Source organism: Triturus cristatus, chromosome 1_2 (genome assembly GCF_964204655.1).
Source record: "Triturus cristatus chromosome 1_2, aTriCri1.1, whole genome shotgun sequence".
NCBI classification, from domain to species: Eukaryota; Metazoa; Chordata; class Amphibia; order Caudata; family Salamandridae; genus Triturus; species Triturus cristatus.
In genome coordinates this window covers 908558588-908580804 of record NC_140580.1, presented here as the reverse complement: position 1 = coordinate 908580804, position 22217 = coordinate 908558588, and the positions used below count along the sequence as shown (strand labels likewise).

At 45.8% G+C, this 22217-nt stretch overlaps 1 protein-coding gene across 1 annotated transcript; it reads right to left on the bottom strand.

The window, feature by feature from the left end:
• Positions 1-293: 293 nt before the first annotated feature.
• Positions 294-10634, bottom strand: LOC146868298 (RING finger protein 223-like). The gene is made up of 2 exons (XM_085609645.1): positions 10498-10634; positions 294-3428 (listed from the first exon to the last, which is right to left on the bottom strand). Exon 2 carries the CDS (start codon positions 3419-3421, stop codon positions 2747-2749), a length of 675 nt encoding a protein of 224 aa, XP_085465771.1. The 5' UTR covers positions 3422-3428; positions 10498-10634; the 3' UTR covers positions 294-2746.
• Positions 10635-22217: the final 11583 nt, after the last annotated feature.

The following is a 22217-nucleotide window of genomic DNA, read 5'->3' as shown; positions in this document are numbered from 1 at the left end:
TTTGGGGGAGGGAGTCTGCACCGGGGGGGGAGGGGAGTCTGAGGGTTATGGGAATCGGGGTGTTTAGGGGCGCAGACTCGGCAATACCTGGCCATATTGCTCCATCCAGTGGGATTGAAGCTTTTTTCTGGACAGTAGCCCATTCCAAGTGTTCCCAATTCCCTCAGCTATCCAACTTTTCCATCTCTCCAGTCCCCTTTCCAACATCAGTCTTCAGAACTTCGCTGCAGCTTTAAGCAGCATCAAGCACCACCCAAGAAACCAAGACAACAAACGACACAGAAACCAAGGTGTACAGTTTAAAAAGTATAAAAACATTTATATTGAATACAATAATTTATACACAATATCAATGCAGCATTGTCTTTGTTGTCCAGCTTGAGTGTCTTGCTCGTTGATCAGTATCTTCCCATCCCCCACAAGGACACCCCCCCCTCCCGCCCCCCCCACTCATGCAGCATCAGGAGTCAGATCAGTTGACATTGTTTTCTAGGAGCGTGCATCTATTGCTTTTTCTTTGGGTCTACATAGAAAGGGTTTCCAGATTGCTTGAACTAACACGGCTGGTAAAACATTTAGAACTCGTTGACCCACTAAAATATTAAGCTACCAAATCTTTCATTTGGGCAAATTCAAATTTCTCCAGTTCCAACTCTTGGACTTACACAATCGTTTGACAGGCTCCCAATACTTTTCAATTTCACAAGTTGGATAGGTAAATTACAATTCAAAATTGGTCAGTGTAAACAAAAATGAAAACCCTGTTCAAGAAAGTTTAACAAAAAATACATAAGTGCATAAATGTTCACTATTGCTTTTAGCAGTAGGTCATGAATGTTTGTCCGCTTACCCATGTCTTATTGTACACTCCCATGTTCAGAGCAGTTAAACGTTCTCATGAAAGGTTCATCACTGGAGAGCATACTTATGCTAGATTAGACTTTGGTTTGTAGTCATCTTTAAAAAATACAAAACACATAATTGAAGGTGGGAAAAGGGAAGTTCTTTGGGTTGGTGCACAACTTGCAGCCAAGGCTAGAAAGTAAAGGATCGAGGAAAACAAGTATGCAATGTGTATCCTTCAATTTTATGGTAGGATCAGATTAAAATATTTGAAATACTTCATTATAAAGCATAAACAAAGCATTAAGTGGACTTTTGTTAGCTAAAACACTTTTATAAGATGCAGGATTTAAAAAAAATTGAGGTAGAATGGATTTGAAGCTTAACTTGAAGATTCAGTCCTTTTGTGCGTTTCAGTTGTCCCTTTTGGAAGTGGGAAGCGATGCAAGCTTAAGCTCGCTCTTCAAAGCCTCCAAAGGAAGACGAGGAAAGGACAGTGCTTTTCCAAACATTGGCATTTATAAAAAACATATTGGGGAATGGAGTCCCCTTTAAAATAAAGTGCAATAGTTACCCCCATCTCATTTTAAATATTTGTGGGGGCTCGACTATAGCTCTGTTCGCCCATGCTATGTCGTGACATTAAACCTCCATCTTAGGAGGAACTACCCTTCAAGGCCTACCCTTTATAGGGCATGTACATGGGACCATTGAACATAATTACAGAGTTCCTCAAGTAGAAGGTGAAGCACCCTTATGTAAACTAGTTTTGCCTCTTCTAAACCACCAAGGATAGCGGAACCTTTACTACAATCAACATTGAGAGAAGGCTCTACTTCCAAGATGGTCTGGGGGGAACCAATGAGATTGGTCACTTCATTCATCACCATTTCACTGATAAACATACTTTTCACGGAGGTCTCAGTGGGAACCATAAACCTACTGTACCATAAACACAACACTGAGTCCCATCACTGGCATCACAAACATCGATTGAGTGTGCTACCACAAGTGACTTGTGTAATACATTTCACTGGAGCCCCACAATTCCTCCCCCAACAAGAATCCTAGCCCTTTCCAATGTTCCAAGTTTACCAGCGTCTGGCAGCATTGGGCTGGCCTTCAATTCACAAGGACAAAGTCCAGAGAACCAGAGAAGGGATACCAGATTGTGGCAGGATCCTATGTGGGACCTTCCCACATAGGAACTAGTCAGTGACAGGTAGTAGGACAGACCCTTAAAGCAACTCAGGGTACCAGGAAACAAACCGTACTTGTCCATTTTGACGTAGTACTGCCAAATTCCAGGCTCTTTTTGGCATGCCTTGCCAACGAAAAGTCAAGTGTTCTGCCCATTAGCTCTGCAATAGGCAGCAGAATACTGCGGTTCTGAAGTAAGTAGCAGTGAGGAGCTTCAAAGGACTGACAGCTCTACTCTTTGGTGGTTGAGAGGGCTTTTGAAGAGGAGTTCATGGATTTCATATTATAGGGGGGTTTACTTCTCACAAGTTGGTTGGCACAATGTAGCAAATTCTGCATTCACAGTGGATGCAGGGTGTCTAGATTTGATGCATTGCCTTTATGCAAGGTCAGTGGCCCTTTATTCTCATACATGCTCTCAAAATCGACAAATTGCATAGTGTAGGGCCATTTATTCTCACCAAGTCCTTGTAAAATCCCCGTTTGCACAGCTTCTGGTTGTGGGCCATCACAATTTAGGGATTTCTGGAGGCTGTTGGTTGCTGTGATGTGGAACTTTCAGATCGGCTCTTGGCACCTACAGAATGTCATGATCCAGTAGCCCGTTTGTTCGCCCAGTTCGTGCTGTAGTGTTGCGTACAGTTGCACAGCAGTAGCTGTTGGCCACAATGGAGATTAATGATGCAGAATCTCAGGTGAACCTTTAGTGACCATTGGTGTAAGACACATACATGGAGTTGAGTGGATTAGAGGTGGGTGCAACAGGTGACGAACAGCGCAAGTTCCCAGTCTTCAGTACGCATTGGACTGGCCAAAGCAGAATGCAGAAGAGAATCAGCAGCATCAGGGCTATTAGGAGGATGCGTTTCCAGTCACTGCAGCGGCAGCAGGCCCGTATCCCAGTGCGGGGTTCAGCCGGAGGCACTGCCGAGACCGCCTTGGTCATGCCAATGTCCACACAGATGCATGTTTCTGGGCTGTCGGAATCAGAGATTGATGGCCGCTTATAGCAGAGTTTGGTGCCTTCGATCCAGACAGGCTCCTCATGCTGCAGATGGGCAGGCAGGATGGACAGGGTCTCCTGGCTGGTCCGCAAGGCTGGGGCCCCCAGCTCTGGGATAGGCGTTGGCTGCCGGCAGAACGGACATGGCACCTGAGTAGCAGACTTGTCCGCAGCTTGGGAGGCAACCAGTCGTGCCACACACTCCAGGCAGACTGTATGGGAACACTGCAGGCTCTTGGGAGTTTTGAAGATGTTGTCATAGGAGCCGAAGCAGATTGAGCACTCTAGCATGGACTCTCCGCGCTCCACATCCTCAGCTGGAAGCTGTGTCAAGTCCACCGCCTGCGTGTGCCACACGCTCACCGAGGAATCCATGGCTGTTCTGAAAAGATAAATTAGGACTGATATTAGAAGCTGAGAGAACAATCTTAACCATCCCTAAATCAACAATTAGGAAAGGTCCCCAGAGAGCCCCCACTGTTGTAAAAACCCACAACTTACCAATGACTGCCTTTACATTGCACCCCAAAAGGCCAAGGAATTGGCCCCTTTAGACACTATACAAAACCTTAATAGCAATGGGTCACTGGTTACATCATAGTTTTCCTATATTTTGAGGATTATAGGCCAGTAGCCACAACTATCCCACATTACGCAAGCTGGATCGACAGACTGGGTAAATTTGCAAACCTGTGGAGGAAGACTGGAGTACGGAAACACCCTGAGGTCTGAATCAATTGGATCATCCCAAACTGTTTCAGTCATGGGGGCCCCCGTTTGCATTTTTTTAAAATGTTCCCACAATGCACTTGTGCAGTAAGCAAAATATATGAAAAGAGGAACGCAGACCTTTGAGTGGATCCTTAGTTATGTGACGCTATAACCCTAATAAAGTTACCTACGTGCCTTCAAGCAACTTTACTCAGAAGCATCAGACCCCGAATTTCAGAAAATGCAGTCATTTAATTTCACGGCGAATGGGTCGTTTTAGACATGGTCACCAATGTGATTGTAGATGGGCGGTTAGAGGGAAGGGGTATTGCACCGATGCCAGTGCTTTGCAATAATTATCAACCTGGCGGGGGTAACAACCATACGTTCCAACCCTCCCGATTAGAACAGGAGGCTGATTTCAAGGCTAGTCTCCCGCCTTGGATTGCTAAATCCAAAAACAGATTCCTCCGCAGGCTTCTGGCAACAGGGACTTACTTGTCTTGTGTGAGTCAGTGTGCACTGCTAGTAACCGGCTTCTTGTCACACTCTGCCTGCCATAGGCTATCCACGCTCTTGACGGGCAAGGGGAAAAAAAAGATATTTGCATTTCTAATATCCATCCTACAGCTGCACAGTTGCTAGTAGTCCCATACCTGACAATAGACCCGATTCGGGCCTCAAAATAAATCCATGTGAGAAATAGTCTCCCGGTTAATTTTTGAAAATCACATACTCTCCTCTTCTAAAATGTTGGCATGTATGAATAGGGTCTGAGACATGAAATCGAGCGCGTGCGTGCAGCCGACGGCACGTAGTCAAATACTCCTAGGAGCCGGCGCCCGGGCACACCCTCGTCACGCGCGCACAGCTCGAGACACGTACACCCATGCACCAATATTAATGAAGCGCGTCCGCATCAGTTTGTCGCCTCTGCGCGCAGCGAGCTGCAGAACCGGTTTTAGGACTTTTTAGAGACTCGCTGGAATGCGTTTTATTAATTAGTCAAACCAACAATAAAAATCCGGCATTGGTAGGCCAGGCCCGGCTCACGAACTCCCGGGCGATGCACTCCATCCGGCCTGTGTTTCCAGAGAAGATGGCGGCCTTAGCAGGGGCTTCAGCCTCTCAGGAGGAGCGATGAGTTAGGACGCTGAAGTTGTGCCCCAGCGTAGGATAGGTGGAGACATACGCATCAAGGGCTAGACTTGGAACGCCACATCATACAAGACCATTATTAAATGAATATCGGAGGGCTTTAGCTTTCGAACCCTTTACATTTAATACGTTCGAAATTAAGAAATGGCCAATGTTTGCTTTCAGGATTGGTGTTAGCGACTCTCGTAGTACTTTTGAGTTGACCAGTTTGTTTCGCTCCTCTTCACACGTTTTCAATTACAGTTTAGAACAGACTTAAAGGGCTTTATTTAGGTGTTTTACCTCGTTTTGTGATTCCTTATTTTCCCTTTGTGTTTACTCCAACTTTAGTAATTTTTCCTGCAGTTTTAGCGGATGTATAATTTAATACTATTTTGTAATTTATATGCAGGACTGACATTGGCACGGTGTATGTTGCCAAGAAACTGTAAATGAGCCACAGAGAAGTCTTTGGTACTGTGTGAGGCCACATGAACCACTTCTACACAGGTGCATGTGCTAACCAGATTACAATATGCTGCACACCATTGTGATTACTCATACCACGCTACTAGCGTGCGGGACTCCTATTCACCAGCGGGTTTCCGCTTACCTAAGGGCCAGTGGTCTATCAGGATGCAGTGTCATGCTTACTAGTAGAGGCAGGCATTTATTTCCAGGGAAATCACACGAGGTGAATTTCTACTCGAGAACTTCCTGGTGGTTGGGTTATTTCAGTCTGAAAAGGAAGTGCCCAGGTCTCCGTTTACACCTGCACAGGTGAGCTGTATTGGAGCAGCACTGATGTGGCCTCATTAAAGTGTAGACTTGTCAAAGCGGCAAGTGGTGGGGAACGTGAAGGGAAATGATACAATTTTAAACATTTCACTAAAAAAAGGATGCAAATTATTTCTGATCGCTGTGTAGTCTGGCCAACAGACAGGGCGGTGCCTCTAGAAGGCCGGTAAACTGGGGCCAAGGTCAGTTAGATGGCAAACTGGACCCACACTGCCCACGAAGACGCCATGTACGGGTGGACTCCCTATGTGGTGCAGAGCAAGAAGTCATTCCTGAAGACACCACATCTCAACTCAGTCCTGCCTAGAGAGCCCAGGCGTTGCAAAAAGCGACACTCCAGCGGGGATAATCGGATTTTTTAAAGTGTTTACATAATAAGTGCTTTGATTTTTGCTCAGGGACCAAGGACCACACGTGACGTCACCACCCAAGGGAGATGCCCTTAGCCCTACATACAAAAGGCAACACGCGACTATAAAAGTTCTGCTTTCAGAAAAATGCTAACTCCTTAAAAGTAATTACAGTGTGGGCTGCGTGTCTTCACCAACAGCAGCAGTGCCGGGGCCTGACCGAGATGCTATTAGAGGCCGAGATGCTATTAGAGGCCGGTACCGCACTGTACCTCCAAGAAATTCAGACCTATGCTGCAACAGTGGCGTCTCTGGTAGGGAATTTTAAGGCGGGGGCGCACATATTGGGCTACAGTCAGATCAAACTAGAGCGACCACCTACAAAAGAGCTATCGATTTATATACACATACACAGACACAGGCACAAGCTTGCTTAACCGGATGGAATAAATGCATGCATGTCTGCACACGTATGTATTTTTAGACAGTCACATACTTACAAAATCCGCTTTAAATGTTTTAAGCAAACAGTGCTTCGCAATGAAATGTGGTTGAACATACTAGGTACTCCAAGGTACAGTGTCCGTTTTTCCCTGCGTCGCATTCTGATGAGCAGCTGTGGTGGCGTTTGTGGGGTGGATTAGGACAAATAGAAATGGGGTACGGGCATATCTGCACCCACCCCTCCCAAAGGCGCCACTGCGGCAAAGGCAAAATACGAGGTAACCAATCACCCCGCCTTGGGACCATTTGCACCTGCAAGATTTTGTTGGAAAATGTTGGTATGCGAGTTGGCAGCGCTCAAAACATTTCACATGATCCTTGTCCGTCATGCACTGCTCTCCAAGCAATCCCCTAAAGACATGAACCAGCATTGGCACCGCAACCATCAGGAATATACGCATGGACACGCTGGCACAGAAGCCTTCAGAGTAACCAGAAGGTACCTCAGGTGGTTAATGAACCTGCGGCAGAGATCCGCCATTGCCTGAAGGTCCCCATTTAGAATCTCGCCACGAACCGATGAATGTTTGGATTCAAATAAATCCAAAAATAAATCATTACTCAAATATAAATAACACCAACAGTGTTGGGAGTACATAGGCACCGTTTTACTATCAAGGCAGATTATTGGGTGTTCATACAAATGGGCCGGGCTCTCAATGAACAGCTGCATTTGTTCCGGCGATGGAAAGCGGGCCAGGCCGATGCCGTGCTCCGGTTTGGACACTGTACAAAGTCTAGTCCCAGCACTTCACAGCAGGGCAGCTGCGCGTGCTAGGACAGTGCAAGCCATTAGTGGCAGTCTTCTGCCTCTGATGGGACAGTGGAAGCACAGCTCAGCAGGGGGGCTGTACACGTGCTAGGACGGTGCAAGCATTTAGTAGATTTCTTGTCCTGCTAGAGGGACAGTGGCAGGCAGCACCTCTCAGCAGGGCAGCTGTCCATGCTAGGAAAGTGTACGCATTTGTTAGAAATCTTGTACTTTTAATGGGACATTACCAGCCCCCAGCAGGCAAGCTGTACATGTGCGCATGTCTGAGCAGGACAGTTTAACATGTGATAAATGGAGTATATATTTATTAGAGGAGCTCTGATTGAGCCGTCCAGGCGCACATCAGCAGAGCAGCTATACAACTGCCAGGACAGTGCAAGCAATTATCACTATTCTGCTTCCAATGGGGCAGTGCCAGCACATCTCAGCAGGGCAGCTGTACATGCGATAGCGCAGGGCAAGAATGTATTCCAATTCCTGTGCCTCTGGGCAGTGCAGCTGTACATGTGCGAGGACGGTGGCAGTATCCGAGCTGCACGGTTTCCTATGGGGCAGTTCCAGCATTTGTGAGCATCCCTAGGTGACAGGTGTACATGTACCTGGACAGTGCAAGCATGTATTCGGGTTACTCGATGTCCAATGGGAGAGCACCGGTACTTTTCAGCCAAGCTGCTGCGTGCGTAACTGCAACTGTACCAGCTGAGCAGGCCTGCCACTGAAGGGTTCAGTTTCAATCGGCGTGTTGGAAAGGACAGCAAAAGCACTTCATAGACTGGTATATTTGAAGGGGAAAAGTGCAAGCGTTTCTCAATTGCCAAAAACGAGAAGGACCAAACTCCGCTCTGCAAAGCAGCTATTATTAGAGCAGTGCCTGCAATTAGAGCAGGGCGTTCCAGCACAGCCACGTATTGGGACTGCGGGATTTCAATGGAAACGTTCCAGCACTTCTCAGCAGAGCTGCCAGATAGTTAATACGATAGTATCAGCACTTCCAGCAAGGCTTCTGCTGTTCAGAGCACAACACCTGCACTTACAAGCATTGCTGCACTTTAAATGGAACAGACCCTGCACTTCAGTGGATTCGCTACATTTCTAATGGGACCGTACCGGCACGTCTCAGCGAGTCACTTCCCTGTTCAATTGAAGTACCAGCACTTACAAAGATTGCCATGCTATGTATGAATATTATCTCCACTTCTAAAGGTTGCTCCACGCTTTCAATAGAACAGTGCCTCAACTTAAAAGGGGATATATACGTTCAACGTAGCAGCGCCAGCACTTCAGTGGGTCAGCTGCACTTTAAATGGAACACCTCAGTTTTGACAAAGAAAACACGGACTTTGTTGCTGTGACCAATAGCTTTCGGTTTTACTACAAGCCTCAATATTACTCAATTTATCGACCTGGTAAGGATGAAAAGCTGCAGACCCATGCTTTATTAAATGAACACATCTCTGCAACAAGCACCTTACAATCACCATAGTATTACACCGGGACTACAGAGTATCATGAGCCAGAACATTTGCATTTTTACACAACAACCGCATGCTTGGCTGCACTGACCCAGCCAGGCCCTTCTGCAGGAGAGGGGTAAATCTCGGGCAAAAGCAGGGTATCGCTCAAGTAAACAAGCACGAAAGGCATCTCAGGGGCTGCGTGTTGGCACAGCACCAGTCTTGGCGGGGGTAGAGGTGCCATGCTGGTTTGAACAGGTTCAGACTAGTTTACCTTTTTAAATGACCCGTGCAGGACAATAAATACCAAGAAGCAAATGGAAGGGAAAAACAAAAACACATGCTGGGTGAGCTCCCACTCACTTCACATGGGCCAAAGCATGAACCCCAGCACTTCCTGGTGTTTAGTGAGATGAAAGAAGTGGAGGTTCTATAAAAGGGGTGTGGCCTGTATAAGTAAAGGTTTAGTTTAAACATTTAAACTAAACGTCTGTTGTCCCATAGTGTGCCACCGACGATATTTTGGTTCCCCTCCGAGCTTTGTTATTGCAGCCATACAGCTCTTGATGCCTACGTATCTCAACAACTGACATGCACTTAAAACCAGCCAGGGCTATTGGCTCCATCAATGGTTCTTGGCCGTTAAAGATAAAGGATTAACAGCAATGATGCTGTAAACAGTTAATATCGAAAATGTTTCAAGTCTGACATTGAGCGACTGAATGAAACATTAGTGAGGACTGCGGATGTCTAGCGGTCTCAAGTGTCCCAGTCACTTCTCTTATGTGCACTCTGCATAAGACATGCACGCCCTCTTGCACTACAGATCTCATCCCTCTGCACATCTTACACCTCAACTCTTTGCTCTTCAGCACCTGCTTTTCACTGTCTCCTGAGTGGACTTCTTTCACCCCCCACCCCAAAAAAACAATGCACCCACTCACCTGTACAAACTGCATTTTCTTTATTTGCCCATGTCAGCATTTTAACAACTGAGTACCTCCATCACACACATTTGCACACTATCACACTTGCAATCTGTTAGTAGTGCTCGGTTCTCTCTGCAGAGAGGCCAAGGACCATTTGATCATGTATATTCGGAGCACGTTTTTGGCCCGCTGACAAGCACCGATAACAACTCGAACTGTCTTCCTCCGCAACTCTAGAGCTCTCAATCGTGGCCCTTAAAAACACCGGAGGCGACTCGGTTTAAATCATGTACTTTACAAGGAGTTACGTGCAAAATTAAAAAATACACAAACACTTCATCCTGGAAATATCTAACACTCTTAGGGAACGCAAGATAAACATGTAAAATATAAACAGGAACCGAATCAGTAACTTGGATTAATATTTTTTACATCTATTCTTCAGAAAAAGAGATTTTTTTTTTTACCATTAGGTCGGAGACCAACAGCATACGCGCCAACAGACCCAATTCAGGAGGTAGACTTCAGATTTTTTTAAACAAGTTGCTTTATTTTAGCTGTCTCCTGCTTAAAATTGCCTCTGCCTCCATAGAAGTCAAGGGGCAAAACATTCTCCCAATTTTACTTTCAAAAAATCTCTCCCTTTACAGGTTCAAGATATTGGCATGTGCGCCGAAGGGATCAGGCCCCCTTAAAACCCTACGAGACTATATATACCACAATGCATCCTGCCATTCTCTGTGCAAACAGCCCATAGAACTGTAGTAACATAGAAGTGGGGTGAATGTGCACCTACCTGTCCGTGGTAGGTATTCTTGTAGTATCACATGCAGAGCCGGCACCTGCCACGCTCTCGTGTCCCAGGAATGGTCGCTTGGTCCTCAGTCTCCCAATCCTGCCGGGTCAGATGAGCAACAAATCATTGCCGCTGCCGGTCACAGGTGCTCTTATAGCCTTCCAGGTGAGTCGCGCGCCCGCCTCCTCTACACAGCCGTGACTTCTGAGGGGCGTGGCACTACTGCAGCCACACACCCTTCCGCCCTCGAGCCCCGCTCGCATTCCAGGGAAGCGGCACGTGCACATAGCTTGAATAAGAAGAGCACCTTCGCCTCAATGCTCTTGCCCACCTGGAAGGTCGCTTACTGGCTGTACGTGATTGCTATAAGTGTACGTCACAGGTACCGCTGCCAGGAACCCACCCCAGTGGATTCGTGCATCTGCTCCTGTTGAGATCTGTCTAGATGGTTCCGAAACTGACCGTTTTAGCCCTTCATCCTTGGAAGCATATTAAACGAATGACTACGAGTTGGTCACTAGTAAACCCTAAGATTAATGTGCCAAGTGAATTCAGTTTGCTTGTTATGTATTTTAGGGAAACGGTGGTTGTAATAGTTATGTTAAACACGTTTCCCTCTAACCAAACTCGACTTGCTTACGCGTGCGCCTCTTCCGACTCAGATTTGGCAGTTGTAGAGCCTCATGCCGAGTGATCGCCTCTAAGCGATTTCCCGTCGGCTGCTTCGGACTGCTCGTGGTCTCTGGTGTACTATTTTAAGGAAATTAGATGACCTCTGGAAGGGTTTTGTCTTTCATCTTCTGAATTACGCACATTTGAGCTTTATACTACAACCATGGCTGGTCACAGTCTAATAAGCAGACAATGCACCGTTCACAATGTCACACCGAGTGCCATGGACGGAATCGCAGTGACCACCCGGGGTCTCGGGTAATACCTGGAGTTAGAACAATAAGTTAGCATCGCCCGAAGCCTTCACCTCTGGGCTTTAAATGCAAAGTAATGTTGACATTAAGAAAATGCATACTCTGTTTTACAGGTGGGATACACAAAAGCTTCCCATGAGGCTGTCTGTACCTAGTCGGGGGAAGTGCATTGAGGAGTTTGTAGTCCAAGTTATTTGGAAACGTCACTCGCCAGTTTAAGTAGCTCGCCCTTACTCAGGGCTTTAAGTGGGATGAAACAGCTGGAGGGGGGGTCTCGTAAAGGGGCGTTGCCGATATAATTAAGGGCGTGGCCTAAAACACAATCTAAAAATATGTGCTTAGCATGGTGTGCTGGCCCACTGGCAGGGCACGAGTCGGGGGTACACACGGGTGCACTGCGTCCACCCACATTTTTCACAGCCAAGAAGTTGGGCCCCACTGAAAAATATGCTAAATTCGTCCTGCTGTAATTTGCAAACACCAGGACACTTTCAGCAGCGCCAGCACGTTATCTGCTTTCTATCTGCAACAACCTGCAGCATGAATGGGATGGGGCTTTTTTATTTCTGACTCCTGTTGGACCCATAACAATGGCCGAATTTGAGGGGTCATCAGGCCTCTTTTTAGGTCTCGCCTGACCCAGCGCATGCGCTGAACTGGCGAGACTTTTAGTAAGGGCTTAAAAAAATGCTACCATGGCCGGCCTAGAGCTTGAGTGCATGTGCGCGCGCTTACGAGCAGAGGCGCCATATGGCTTTCCTCGTCATGCTCATTAAGCGCATCGCTGGCCGCGCTTGCTCGCGATCACTTTCGCGGCCGCTTTGATGTTCTCAGTGAGCCGCGTTACTTTGCTTTGCTTTGAAATTGCTTTGCTTTGCTCCGCTTTGATGTTCTCAGTGAGCCGCGTTACTTTGCTTTGCTTTGAAATTGCTTTAAAATAACAATGGTTGTTATTTCAGGGTAACCATCAAGGCGCTACATTTGCTCGCGACAAACATCTCGCAAACCAGCTCAGCGATCACAGACGCGCCTCGTGCAGCCTGTGTCTATTTGACAGTGCGAGACTCTTCCTAAAATAGAGCAGCGGTCGCTGAGCTGTGTTTCCGTCAAGGCTCTTTCTCCCTGCCAATGTCACCTATCTCTCCCAGTACCCTCTGTCTCTGGCCCTTCCCCAATGGCTGTCTCTCTATTCTTTTCTCCCTGTCACCTCTGCAAGCATCTCCTTTCTTCATACCCTCCCGTCCTTTGTTGACATTGTCACTCTCTGCTCTCCTCATGCGCCCTCTCTCCTGAAGTGTCAGTAATCGCGGGCGTTCCTCCCTCCCGACACTCTCTCCCTCCTTCCCTCGCTCTCTCTGTAACAGCGTCACTGCTTCTCCCGCTCCTGTCCGCCGGCGGCTCCTCCCACTCCCTCGCTGTCTGTCTGACACCCTCTCCCATCCTGCCGTCTCCCTCACCCCATCTCCCATCCTGCCGTCTCCCTCACCCCATCTCCCATCCTGCCATGTCTCTCACCCTCTCTCTCCCATCCTGCTATCTCTCTCACCCTCTCTCTTCCACCCTGCCATCTCTCTCACCCTCTCTCTCCCATCCTGTCATCTCTCTCATCCTCTCTCTCCCATCCTGCCGTCCCTCTCACCCTCTCTCTCTCCCATCCTGCCGTCCCTCTCACCCTCTCTCCCAGCTCGTCTGCCAGGCTCCCTCTGTCAGACCCCCCCCTGCCTTCACTCACTGCCGTCTTCTCTTTCTCTCTGCCCTCTGTCTCCCCCTCCGCTAGCCCGTCTGTCCTTCCTTCCTTTGACAGTAACAGTCAGCTTTTCTTTTTCTCCGCTCCCCTCTTTCTCTGTCCTCCTTTGTGCTCTCCTTTTAGTCTCAGTCGTCGTTCTCTCGCGGCTCCTGCCGTCCACCATCTATGCATCTCTCTCCCATCCCATCTACCCCTCTCCTCTCACTCTTTCTCTCATTGTCTCTCTCTCTCCAGCCTCTCTGCTACCCCTTTCTCCCTCTTTCTATCACATCGACTTTATACTGTTCTCCCTCTCACCCGCTCATTCTATCTAGTCTAACCCTTTTGTTTCTTTTGTCTCTGTATTACTAATTATCCCTTTCTCAAATTCTCCCTCTCGCTCTAACATCCCATCTACTACCCCACGCTCCTGCTCTCCATGTCACAGTGGGAGAGTACTGTTCTCTCTCCTCGCCCGTCTACTAGCCCTCTCTCTGACACCCAGACAGTGCTACTCCTTCTTTCTCCCTACCTCATTTCCCCTGTGTTCCCTCTCTGCACCCCTCTTTCACATCAGGGCCTTTCTCTCCCCTCTTCCCCAGCTATTCCTCCTTAACTCTGCCCTTGAAAAAGATGGTAGTGGGTAAGGTCAGGGCCACTGGAATTATGCGATTCTGCTGCCATGGCGATCTTCGCATAATTTTGTATTTGCCGCATTTGCCACGTCATCCATCATCTGCAGATTGTAATAAAAACAAATTTTTATGTTTCAAACGGATGAAAAGTTACAAAAACTATAGCGACTCGCATTCCTGCGCATGCACCGGAATGCTTTTCGCTAGATTTGACTGGAATTTTTAAGTTACTTATTGCTGTATTTGGGTGTTAAATTGTAACTAATAAAGTGCACCCTATTCCCAGACACTATTGCCAGGTGCACAAATATTGAAGTAAAACTATGATAAAATGTGCCGAGTTATGCTGCATAATTTGCCTTTTCTTGCTGCATAATTTGTGCAACCCTGCCACATAATTTGGTCCTCTTCCGTCACACAATTGCAGTAGCCCTGGATAAGGTGTAAAGCCAATGGTAGATGCAGTAGGCTTCATGGGTTCACCGAAAAAGTCATGCCAGGTTTCATAAGTTTAAAATACATAAATTAACTAAATAAACAAACAATGAGGGCAACTAAAAATATGTGCACTGGCTGCAGAATTGGATGAGTTGGGCAAGAACAGCCACAATCCAATGTAATGGAGTGCTTCAACAGACAATATTTCATTTCCCTGTTGCACCACCAATTTTTACACGAATGTACACTAGTGAACTGTGACATAAGCAAAAGCCAAAAGGAAAATGTCAGGCTCTCCATTTACGAAGTGGACCAGAGGAACCAACACATTTTTATTGTTTTTATTTATTTTAATTTTTCGATATGCTAGACAGCAGCCACACTTTTCTACAACATAACTTTAACACATTGGCATTGCCAATAGCTCTTGCTAAATACCTAAAAGGTCACAAAGGCGAGACCTATTGGCTATGCCAATGCTTGTTTGTTAGAGTCTCCTGGCTGGCAGCAGTCAGGAGCCTCACACCTACAAGCAAATGCAGCAGAGGGGAAACAAAGGCTCACACTTTGTTAACACTTCACACATATTAAGAGAGGCAGCTTTTTACTTTGTTCAGGCTCTGTTTAAAGAGATTTGCATGCACTGTAAGAACTTCAGATGTCCTTTCCCAGTATCACAACATAAATAGCATTTATATAGCGCTTACTACCCCTGAGGAGGTGTTATAATAATTTAAATATCACTATTATTTCTTTAAAGCACTACGGGTAGAGGAAGCTTTACGCTGACAAAATTCATCATTGGTTTATATGAAGCTTACAAAAGTGTGAATCTACTGCCTAAATCAGTAGGCTTTGCAAGTATACTCGAAATGTGCTCGAATGTACTCATGACAGACCTGCTAAACATATATGTGAGGGCCTAAGATCTGATGTACCTTCTTGTGATGCCACTTCCTGTGATGTCACGTGCTGTGATGCCACTTGCATACTGATTAATTAGGTTAGTCCCTCCACTTCTTTTTTTAGGACTTTTGCCCTGTCCACTGTTATGTTGCTGCGTCTGTCCATTCATCTAGATATATAACACAAAAGTTAACATTACACCAACAACAAGCCAGAGCTACTGGCTTTGTCATCGGTTGTAAATTGTATAAGATAAATAAGAAACAACTATCGCTTCGTTGCTTCCTTACTCGTGGGTGAGTTTCTGGCATAAGGCTAGAGCTGCCGACTTTCTTGCTGAGAAAGCAGGTTCGAGCCTCACGTGAGCTCAACATCCTGTGATTCAAATCATAAATATGTCCTGTGTAATGTAACTGGTGCTCGTGTTTGCTCCCAGTTTGCGGTCTATAAAACTGAAAAATGAGTCTCCTTGAAGTTACATCAAAAGCAGTGATGGATGCAGAGTTAACTCTTTGGAAAAAGGACTGTTGGAGCTATTCTAACCACACAGGCCATAAAAGGTCTCTGAAAAAAGACTCAACTTTAAGAAAACTAGAAAAAAAACAACTCTGAGAAAATAGGTTCTGATGCTGGCCCCACTTTCAAATTCTCTCGTCATGTTTTCACATAAATGACTGGGATAAACCGCTGGTTCAAGCCAAGCAGCTGTGTTAAACCTTCAGTTTATGGGCTGAAATCCCCAGGTTACCAGCTCGGCTTTCACTCTTTCTAAGTCGATGACATGAGTACCAGGGATTGGCTCTTTAAGAACACCTGCAATGTAAGCGATAATGAATGACTCAGGAGTCGGAAGGCGCAATAAATTATAAATATTATTGCTACTCACCTCGCGCATGGCCATTGGGTGACCTCACCTTATTATTCAATGCCCTGGGGCTGAGTCACCAACATGATGCAGCATCGTTGCCCAGATGAAGCTTGCAGCAGGTTTTTAAAGCATTTTGTGAAGTTAGCTGATACAAGGAGCTGCAGGCGTTGGAGCTGCGAGCCATCGACTTCAGACTATTCCATAAATGCATCAATACACCTCGGTCCTGACCTGCAGCGCCACCTGCTACGTAGACAGCACACGGCTGTCGCAGTGCCTCTCATACCGACCTGCCCCCAACACTTGCAAGTCACAGGGTAGGACTGATAAACAGCTTTGCAGTTGCACCTTTATTTCTGACCTACATTCACATACCTGTCAACTTGAAGAACAATCTCAAGATATGTGGAAGAGGTAGGATCTAGAAGGGGGCGGGGTCTCGTGTCGAGAAGTACCTACAAGCAGGGCCGGACTGGCTACCGGGCATTTTGGCATGCAGCCGAGCTGGGGGCTGATTTCGTTGATGGGGACCTGCGTGTGCTGAACAAAATTCGTTTTGCCTTGTTTATTTCGAAGCACACGCAGGTCTCCATCAACGAAATTAGCCCCCACTTCAGTGACACCGCCCCCCCAGCTCGGCAGCATGCCAAAACGCCCGGTTGCCAGTCAGGCCCTGCCTACAAGGCACTTTTGAACTCCTCCCAAAGAACAAAAAAAGCTTGCTGAGTCTGATGCCAACCTCCTGGGGTGTTTTCACATTCCTTAATGGACATCGGCAGTTCAAAGCCTCGGAAAACGAGCTAGAAATGCACTACTTCGCTGCCACTGTGTGATATCAGCTCCTCACTGGGAGTCCGTGTGATGGGATCCGATGTCGTGTATTACACGGTGGCACCCCATGAGTTGGCAGGTATGCATTCCGGGATTTAAATGGTCCGGGTCCCTCAGGGCCTCAGAACCGGTAGTAATTAAAAACAGACATTAAAAAGGGGCCCTAAATTCATGTCCTCATTTGTGAACAATGAATGTAAAAACAAAGTAATCCACGTCAGTGATTTACTTCCTGTTTATGTTTCACGTGATTTACTTAATCATGCATTACCTAAGAGTGTGAGCTATTTCCATGATGTTGTGCTTCTGTATTTTTTGTGCAGCATGTGACTCTCCTACAGGGCCTACTTTAAGCTGAGTTGCTTCCAGGTGTTTATAACGAGGCATCATTGAACTCTGGAGTTGTGGCTGAAGGCAGTGCGAGTTTCTCTCCGAACTTGTCATTGGGTTAAAAAGGTGTTCAGAATTCATGGTCCTCCAATCATTGGCCTCTATCTAGAGTGCACAGAACAAAAATCAAGTATTCCAGTTGAATTTTGACACTGTGCAAATGTGTGTGAAGGCGGTAAACCGTTGTTAAAATATTGACAAAGCCAAAGTACAATGAAATGTAGTGCTCACAGGTAAGTGGGTGCATTTTGTGTTTTTGTGTGGCAAGTGAAGGAGATGTGAGGATGTGCTTTCAGGAGAGAACAAAGAGAGGGTGCTGAAGAGGAAAGAGATATGCAGATGGACGAGATGTGGAGAGAAAAAGGGGTTACATGTCTAACAGAGAATGAGCATAACACTCAGAAGTCCCTTACCCTTTGAAGACCACCACCCCTTCAACAGTTCTCAGTAATCTTCAATTCACAGCCTCAGCATTTGAGAATTTAAACATTCCCAATATTAATTATTTACAAAAAAATCAGTGTTGTGACTAATTTACCTTAAACAGCTAACAAGCATTGGTATAGCCAACAGTCCTGGCTGGTTTTAGGTGGATGTTAGTTGATGTGTTATATATCTGGAAGAAATAACAGAAAGCTCAGACAGAAACCAAAATACTAGTTGGGTGGCACATAATGGGAACAGCAGGGATGTAGTTCACCTGTTTAAGCCACTCCTATCATTATATTTGCCAAGACCCTTTTAGAGACCCCCACTATTTTCATCTCACTTAAACCCTTGCCTATATTACCCAGTGAAGTTAGACCGGAGGAACTCATACAAAGCGCTGCCAATGCACTTCCATCATGAGCATCTGCAGACAGTGTTTTTACTGTACTGGGACTCTCATGCAGATGTAATTTCAAATCAACACTGCCCGGGGGCACAGCAGGTGTTAGAGTGCACCTCACTCCTACTCCTCACTACCTAACTGCAATGTGCTCTTCTGTTTACATACTGTGCGTGGTTCACACAGCTCTTCCCTGAGGTGTGCCCACAGCAGGTATATTGATGCACTTACAACATCTCTGCCAGGGCACCTAAGACGTGGACTGTGACACCGATTGCTGTGCCAGTACCGGGGTGTTCTCACACCTCTGCCCACTCTTCCCTAACTGATCTCTTACACATCCCTGCTGCTTTATGGCAAAATATCAGCTACAGAAACGCTGTGCTACCAAAATATAATTACCAACATTTTGAGAAGGTAAGTGCATACAGGGAAACATAGATTTACTATTCTTAACTCTGTATAAATATATATATATATATTACCTACTGGCGGTCGCCAGTAGGTAGTTATAGTTAGGACCCCTTTTCCATAGGAAAACCTCAACATTCTATTTTGAATAACTTTGGCGCCGGTCGATGAATCCTCGCGAATTTCTCAAAATAGGTGGGGCGCTACGCTCCGCTCCTACCCTGAAAGTCTCGGGGGGATCCGTCAAGCGGGGGCTGAGATAAAAGGGGGGTCCCAAAACGCGTTTTCCCCATGCATTTTTCCGTAGGACCTTTAGAACGAGCTACAGCCCGAACGGCTGAACAGAATTACTCGAAATTTGGCAGAGAGGTAGTCCCTAGGTCAAGGAAGTGCCTTTTGTAGGTTTGGTGTAAATCTGTTCAGTAGATTCTGAGAAAATAGCCTTTAAATCAATATATATATCTGAGCCCGCTTACGGTACGCTTACCGTACGCTTACCGTAAGCGTACGGTGGCGTGCGCGAGCGCGATTCTGATTGGCTCTTAGATCTTAGTAAACATTCGAATCGGCCGAAACCAGGAAGCGGCGGCCGCCATTTTGTGTATTTCACTCAGAAAAAAAAGAGTGAAAACAAGAAAAGGGGGCAATGAGGAGAGTTACAGACCCCCTTACATTTGTGAGGGGGTCAAAGAAGGACTGTAAAGTACAAAGAAAACATTTATTGATTTTAAAAAAAATCACGGGGTACGCGTACGGTAAGCTTACGGTAAGCGTACGGTAGAAAAAAAAAAAAAAAAAAAATGAAAATCAGATTTAAGTGTTTAGATATTAGGGGGCTCTAAAAAGAGCCGTTGTGTTTATGAAATGATTTTTTAGTGGTACCTACAAGTAAGTACCGATGCAGAGTCTAAGGTTCAAGAGGAAGACTCTGTTCCCTTCATCATTGAAGTGCACACCATCTCCTCTATAAATGTCTTGCATGTCATAACGCAAGTTGTTGTGGTAAATGGCACCCATACCATAGTCACGGAGGAAAGCAGAAACAGATTTGTTGACGTGCTTTCTTGCTTTGTCATCGCACCGCGTGCCCACCGTGCGTGCACGGCACTAACTGCGTAAAGTGGGCGCGCGGTGCGCGAAGCGCACCGCGTGCTCACTGTGCGCGCACGGTGCGCGCACGGAACGAACTGCGTTAAGTGGGCGCGCACGCCACGAATGGCGTAAAGTAACTTAGCATTTAAAAAACCGTACAAATTCACTGAAAAAACCATAGGTTTCACACACGTTATAGTTAGGAATTAGCATTTAAAAAACCTTGCAAATTCACTGAAAAAACCATAGGTTTCACACATGTTATAGTTAGCGGAAATTTTACTGATAAAAAACCAATGAAATTCCCCCGTTATAGTTAGTGCAGGCAACTATAACTCACGCGACCGCAATCTTCTGCTGATGACATATGTGTCTTTATGAAAAAAAATATTTGTAATATATGTATAGCTAAAAATGTATGGAAGAAGACATGGGCAAATAAGTGTCTAAATACAGTATTAGCATCAGCAGAGGATTGCGGTCGCGTGAGTTATAGTTGCCTGCACTAACTATAACGGGGGAATTTCATTGGTTTTTTATCAGTAAAATTTCCGCTAACTATAACATGTGTGAAACCTATGGTTTTTTCAGTGAATATATATATATATATATATATATATATATATATATATATATATATATATATTACCTACTGGCGGTCGCCAGTAGGTAGTTATAGTTAGGACCACGTTTCCATAGGAAATCCGCAACATTCTATTTTGAATAACTTTGGTGCCGGTTGACGAATCCTCGCGAATTTTTCAAAATAGGTGGGGCGCTCCGCTCTGCTCCTACCCTGAAAGTCTCGGGGGGATTCGTCAAGCGGGGGCTGAGATAAAAGGGGGGTCCCAAAACGCGTTTTTCCCATGCATTTTTCCATAGGACCTTTAGACACAGCTACAGCCCGAACGGCTGAACAGAATTACTTGAAATTTGGCAGAGAGGTAGTCCTCAGGTCAAGGAAGTGCCTTTTGTAGGTTTGGTGTAAATCTGTTCAGTAGATTCTGAGAAAATAGCCTTTAAATCAATATATATATCTGAGCCAGCTTACGGTGCGCTTACGGTGCGCTTACCATACGCGTACGGTGGCGTGCGCGAGCGCGATTCTGATTGGCCCTTAGATCTTAGTAAACATTCGAATCGGTTGAAACCAGGAAGCGGCGGCCGCCATTTTCTCTCTCGCACTCTGACAGGGGGTTGAAAAACCAAGTGCAAAAACATGTAAAGGGGCTGTTTACACAGCTCCCAAGCACCTAGCCATGTCGAGGGAGTCCCCAACGATCCCCCAAGTGAAAAAAGGCAATTTTAATTTTTTCAAAAATTTCGCCGATTACGCTTACCGTACCCGTACGGTAAGAAATAATAATAAAAAAAAAAAATATCCACATTCACCCCACCCCGTGTGCAAAAGGTGCCCGAAGGGCACCTTTTGTGCATGGCTTATTAGAGCTAAACAAAACATATATTTTACCTGTCACAACGATGCTCATCATATGTCCTCCATGTGCGCACGGTGCGCGAAGCGCATCGTGCGTTCATGGCCCATCTAGCGTAACATGGGCACGCGGTGCGCGAAGCGCACCGCGTGCTCACTGTGCGCGCACGGTGCGCGAAGCGCACCATGCGCGCACGGAACGAACTGCGTTAAGTGGGCGCGCACGCCACAAATGGCGTAAAGTAACTTAGCATTTAAAAAACCGTACAAATTCACTGAAAAAACCATAGGTTTCACACACGTTATAGTTAGGAATTAGCATTTAAAAAACCTTGCAAATTCACTGAAAAAACCATAGGTTTCACACATGTTATAGTTAGCTGGACATTTTACTGATAAAAAACCAATGAAATTCCCCCGTTATAGTTACTGTAGGCAACTATAACTCACGCGACCGTAATCCTCTGCTGATGACATATGTGTCTTTATGAAAAAAAAATATTTGTAATATATGTATAGCTAAAATTTAATGGAAGAAGACATGGGCAAATAAGTGTCTAAATACAGTATTAGCATCAGCAGAGGATTACGGTCGCGTGAGTTATAGTTGCCTACAGTAACTATAACGGGGGAATTTCATTGGTTTTTTATCAGTAAAATGTCCAGCTAACTATAACATGTGTGAAACCTATGGTTTTTTCAGTGAATTTGCAAGGTTTTTTAAATGCTAATTCCTAACTATAACGTGTGTGAAACCTATGGTTTTTTCAGTGAATATATATATATATATATATATTATCTACTGGCGGTCGCCAGTAGATAGTTATAGTTACAACCTAGTTTCCATAGGAAATCCCAAAATTCTATTTTGAATAACTTTGGCGCCGGTTGACGAATCCACGCAAAATTTTCAAAACTAATGGGGCGCTCCGTTCAGCTCCTACCCTGAAAGTCTCGGGGTGATTCGTCAAGCGGGGGCCGAGAAAAAAGGGGGGTCCCAAAACGCGTTTTCCCCATGCAGTTTTCCATAGGACCTTTAGACACAGCTACAGCCAGAACGGCTGAACAGAATTACTTGAAATTTGGCAAAGAGGTAGTCCTCAGGTCAGGCATGTGCCTTTTGCATATATGGTGTAAATCCGTTCAGTAGTTCCTGAGAAGATCCAAAAAGTAAAATCATATACATATCTGGGCGGAGCCTAACCACACATCTCATTGTGAGATCTGATTGGC

What these genes read in the sequence shown, in the direction of transcription:
- LOC146868298 (XM_085609645.1), bottom strand. Translation starts at nt 3,421, where the DNA reads ATGGATTCCTCGGTGAGCGTGTGGCACACGCAGGCGGTGGACTTGACA.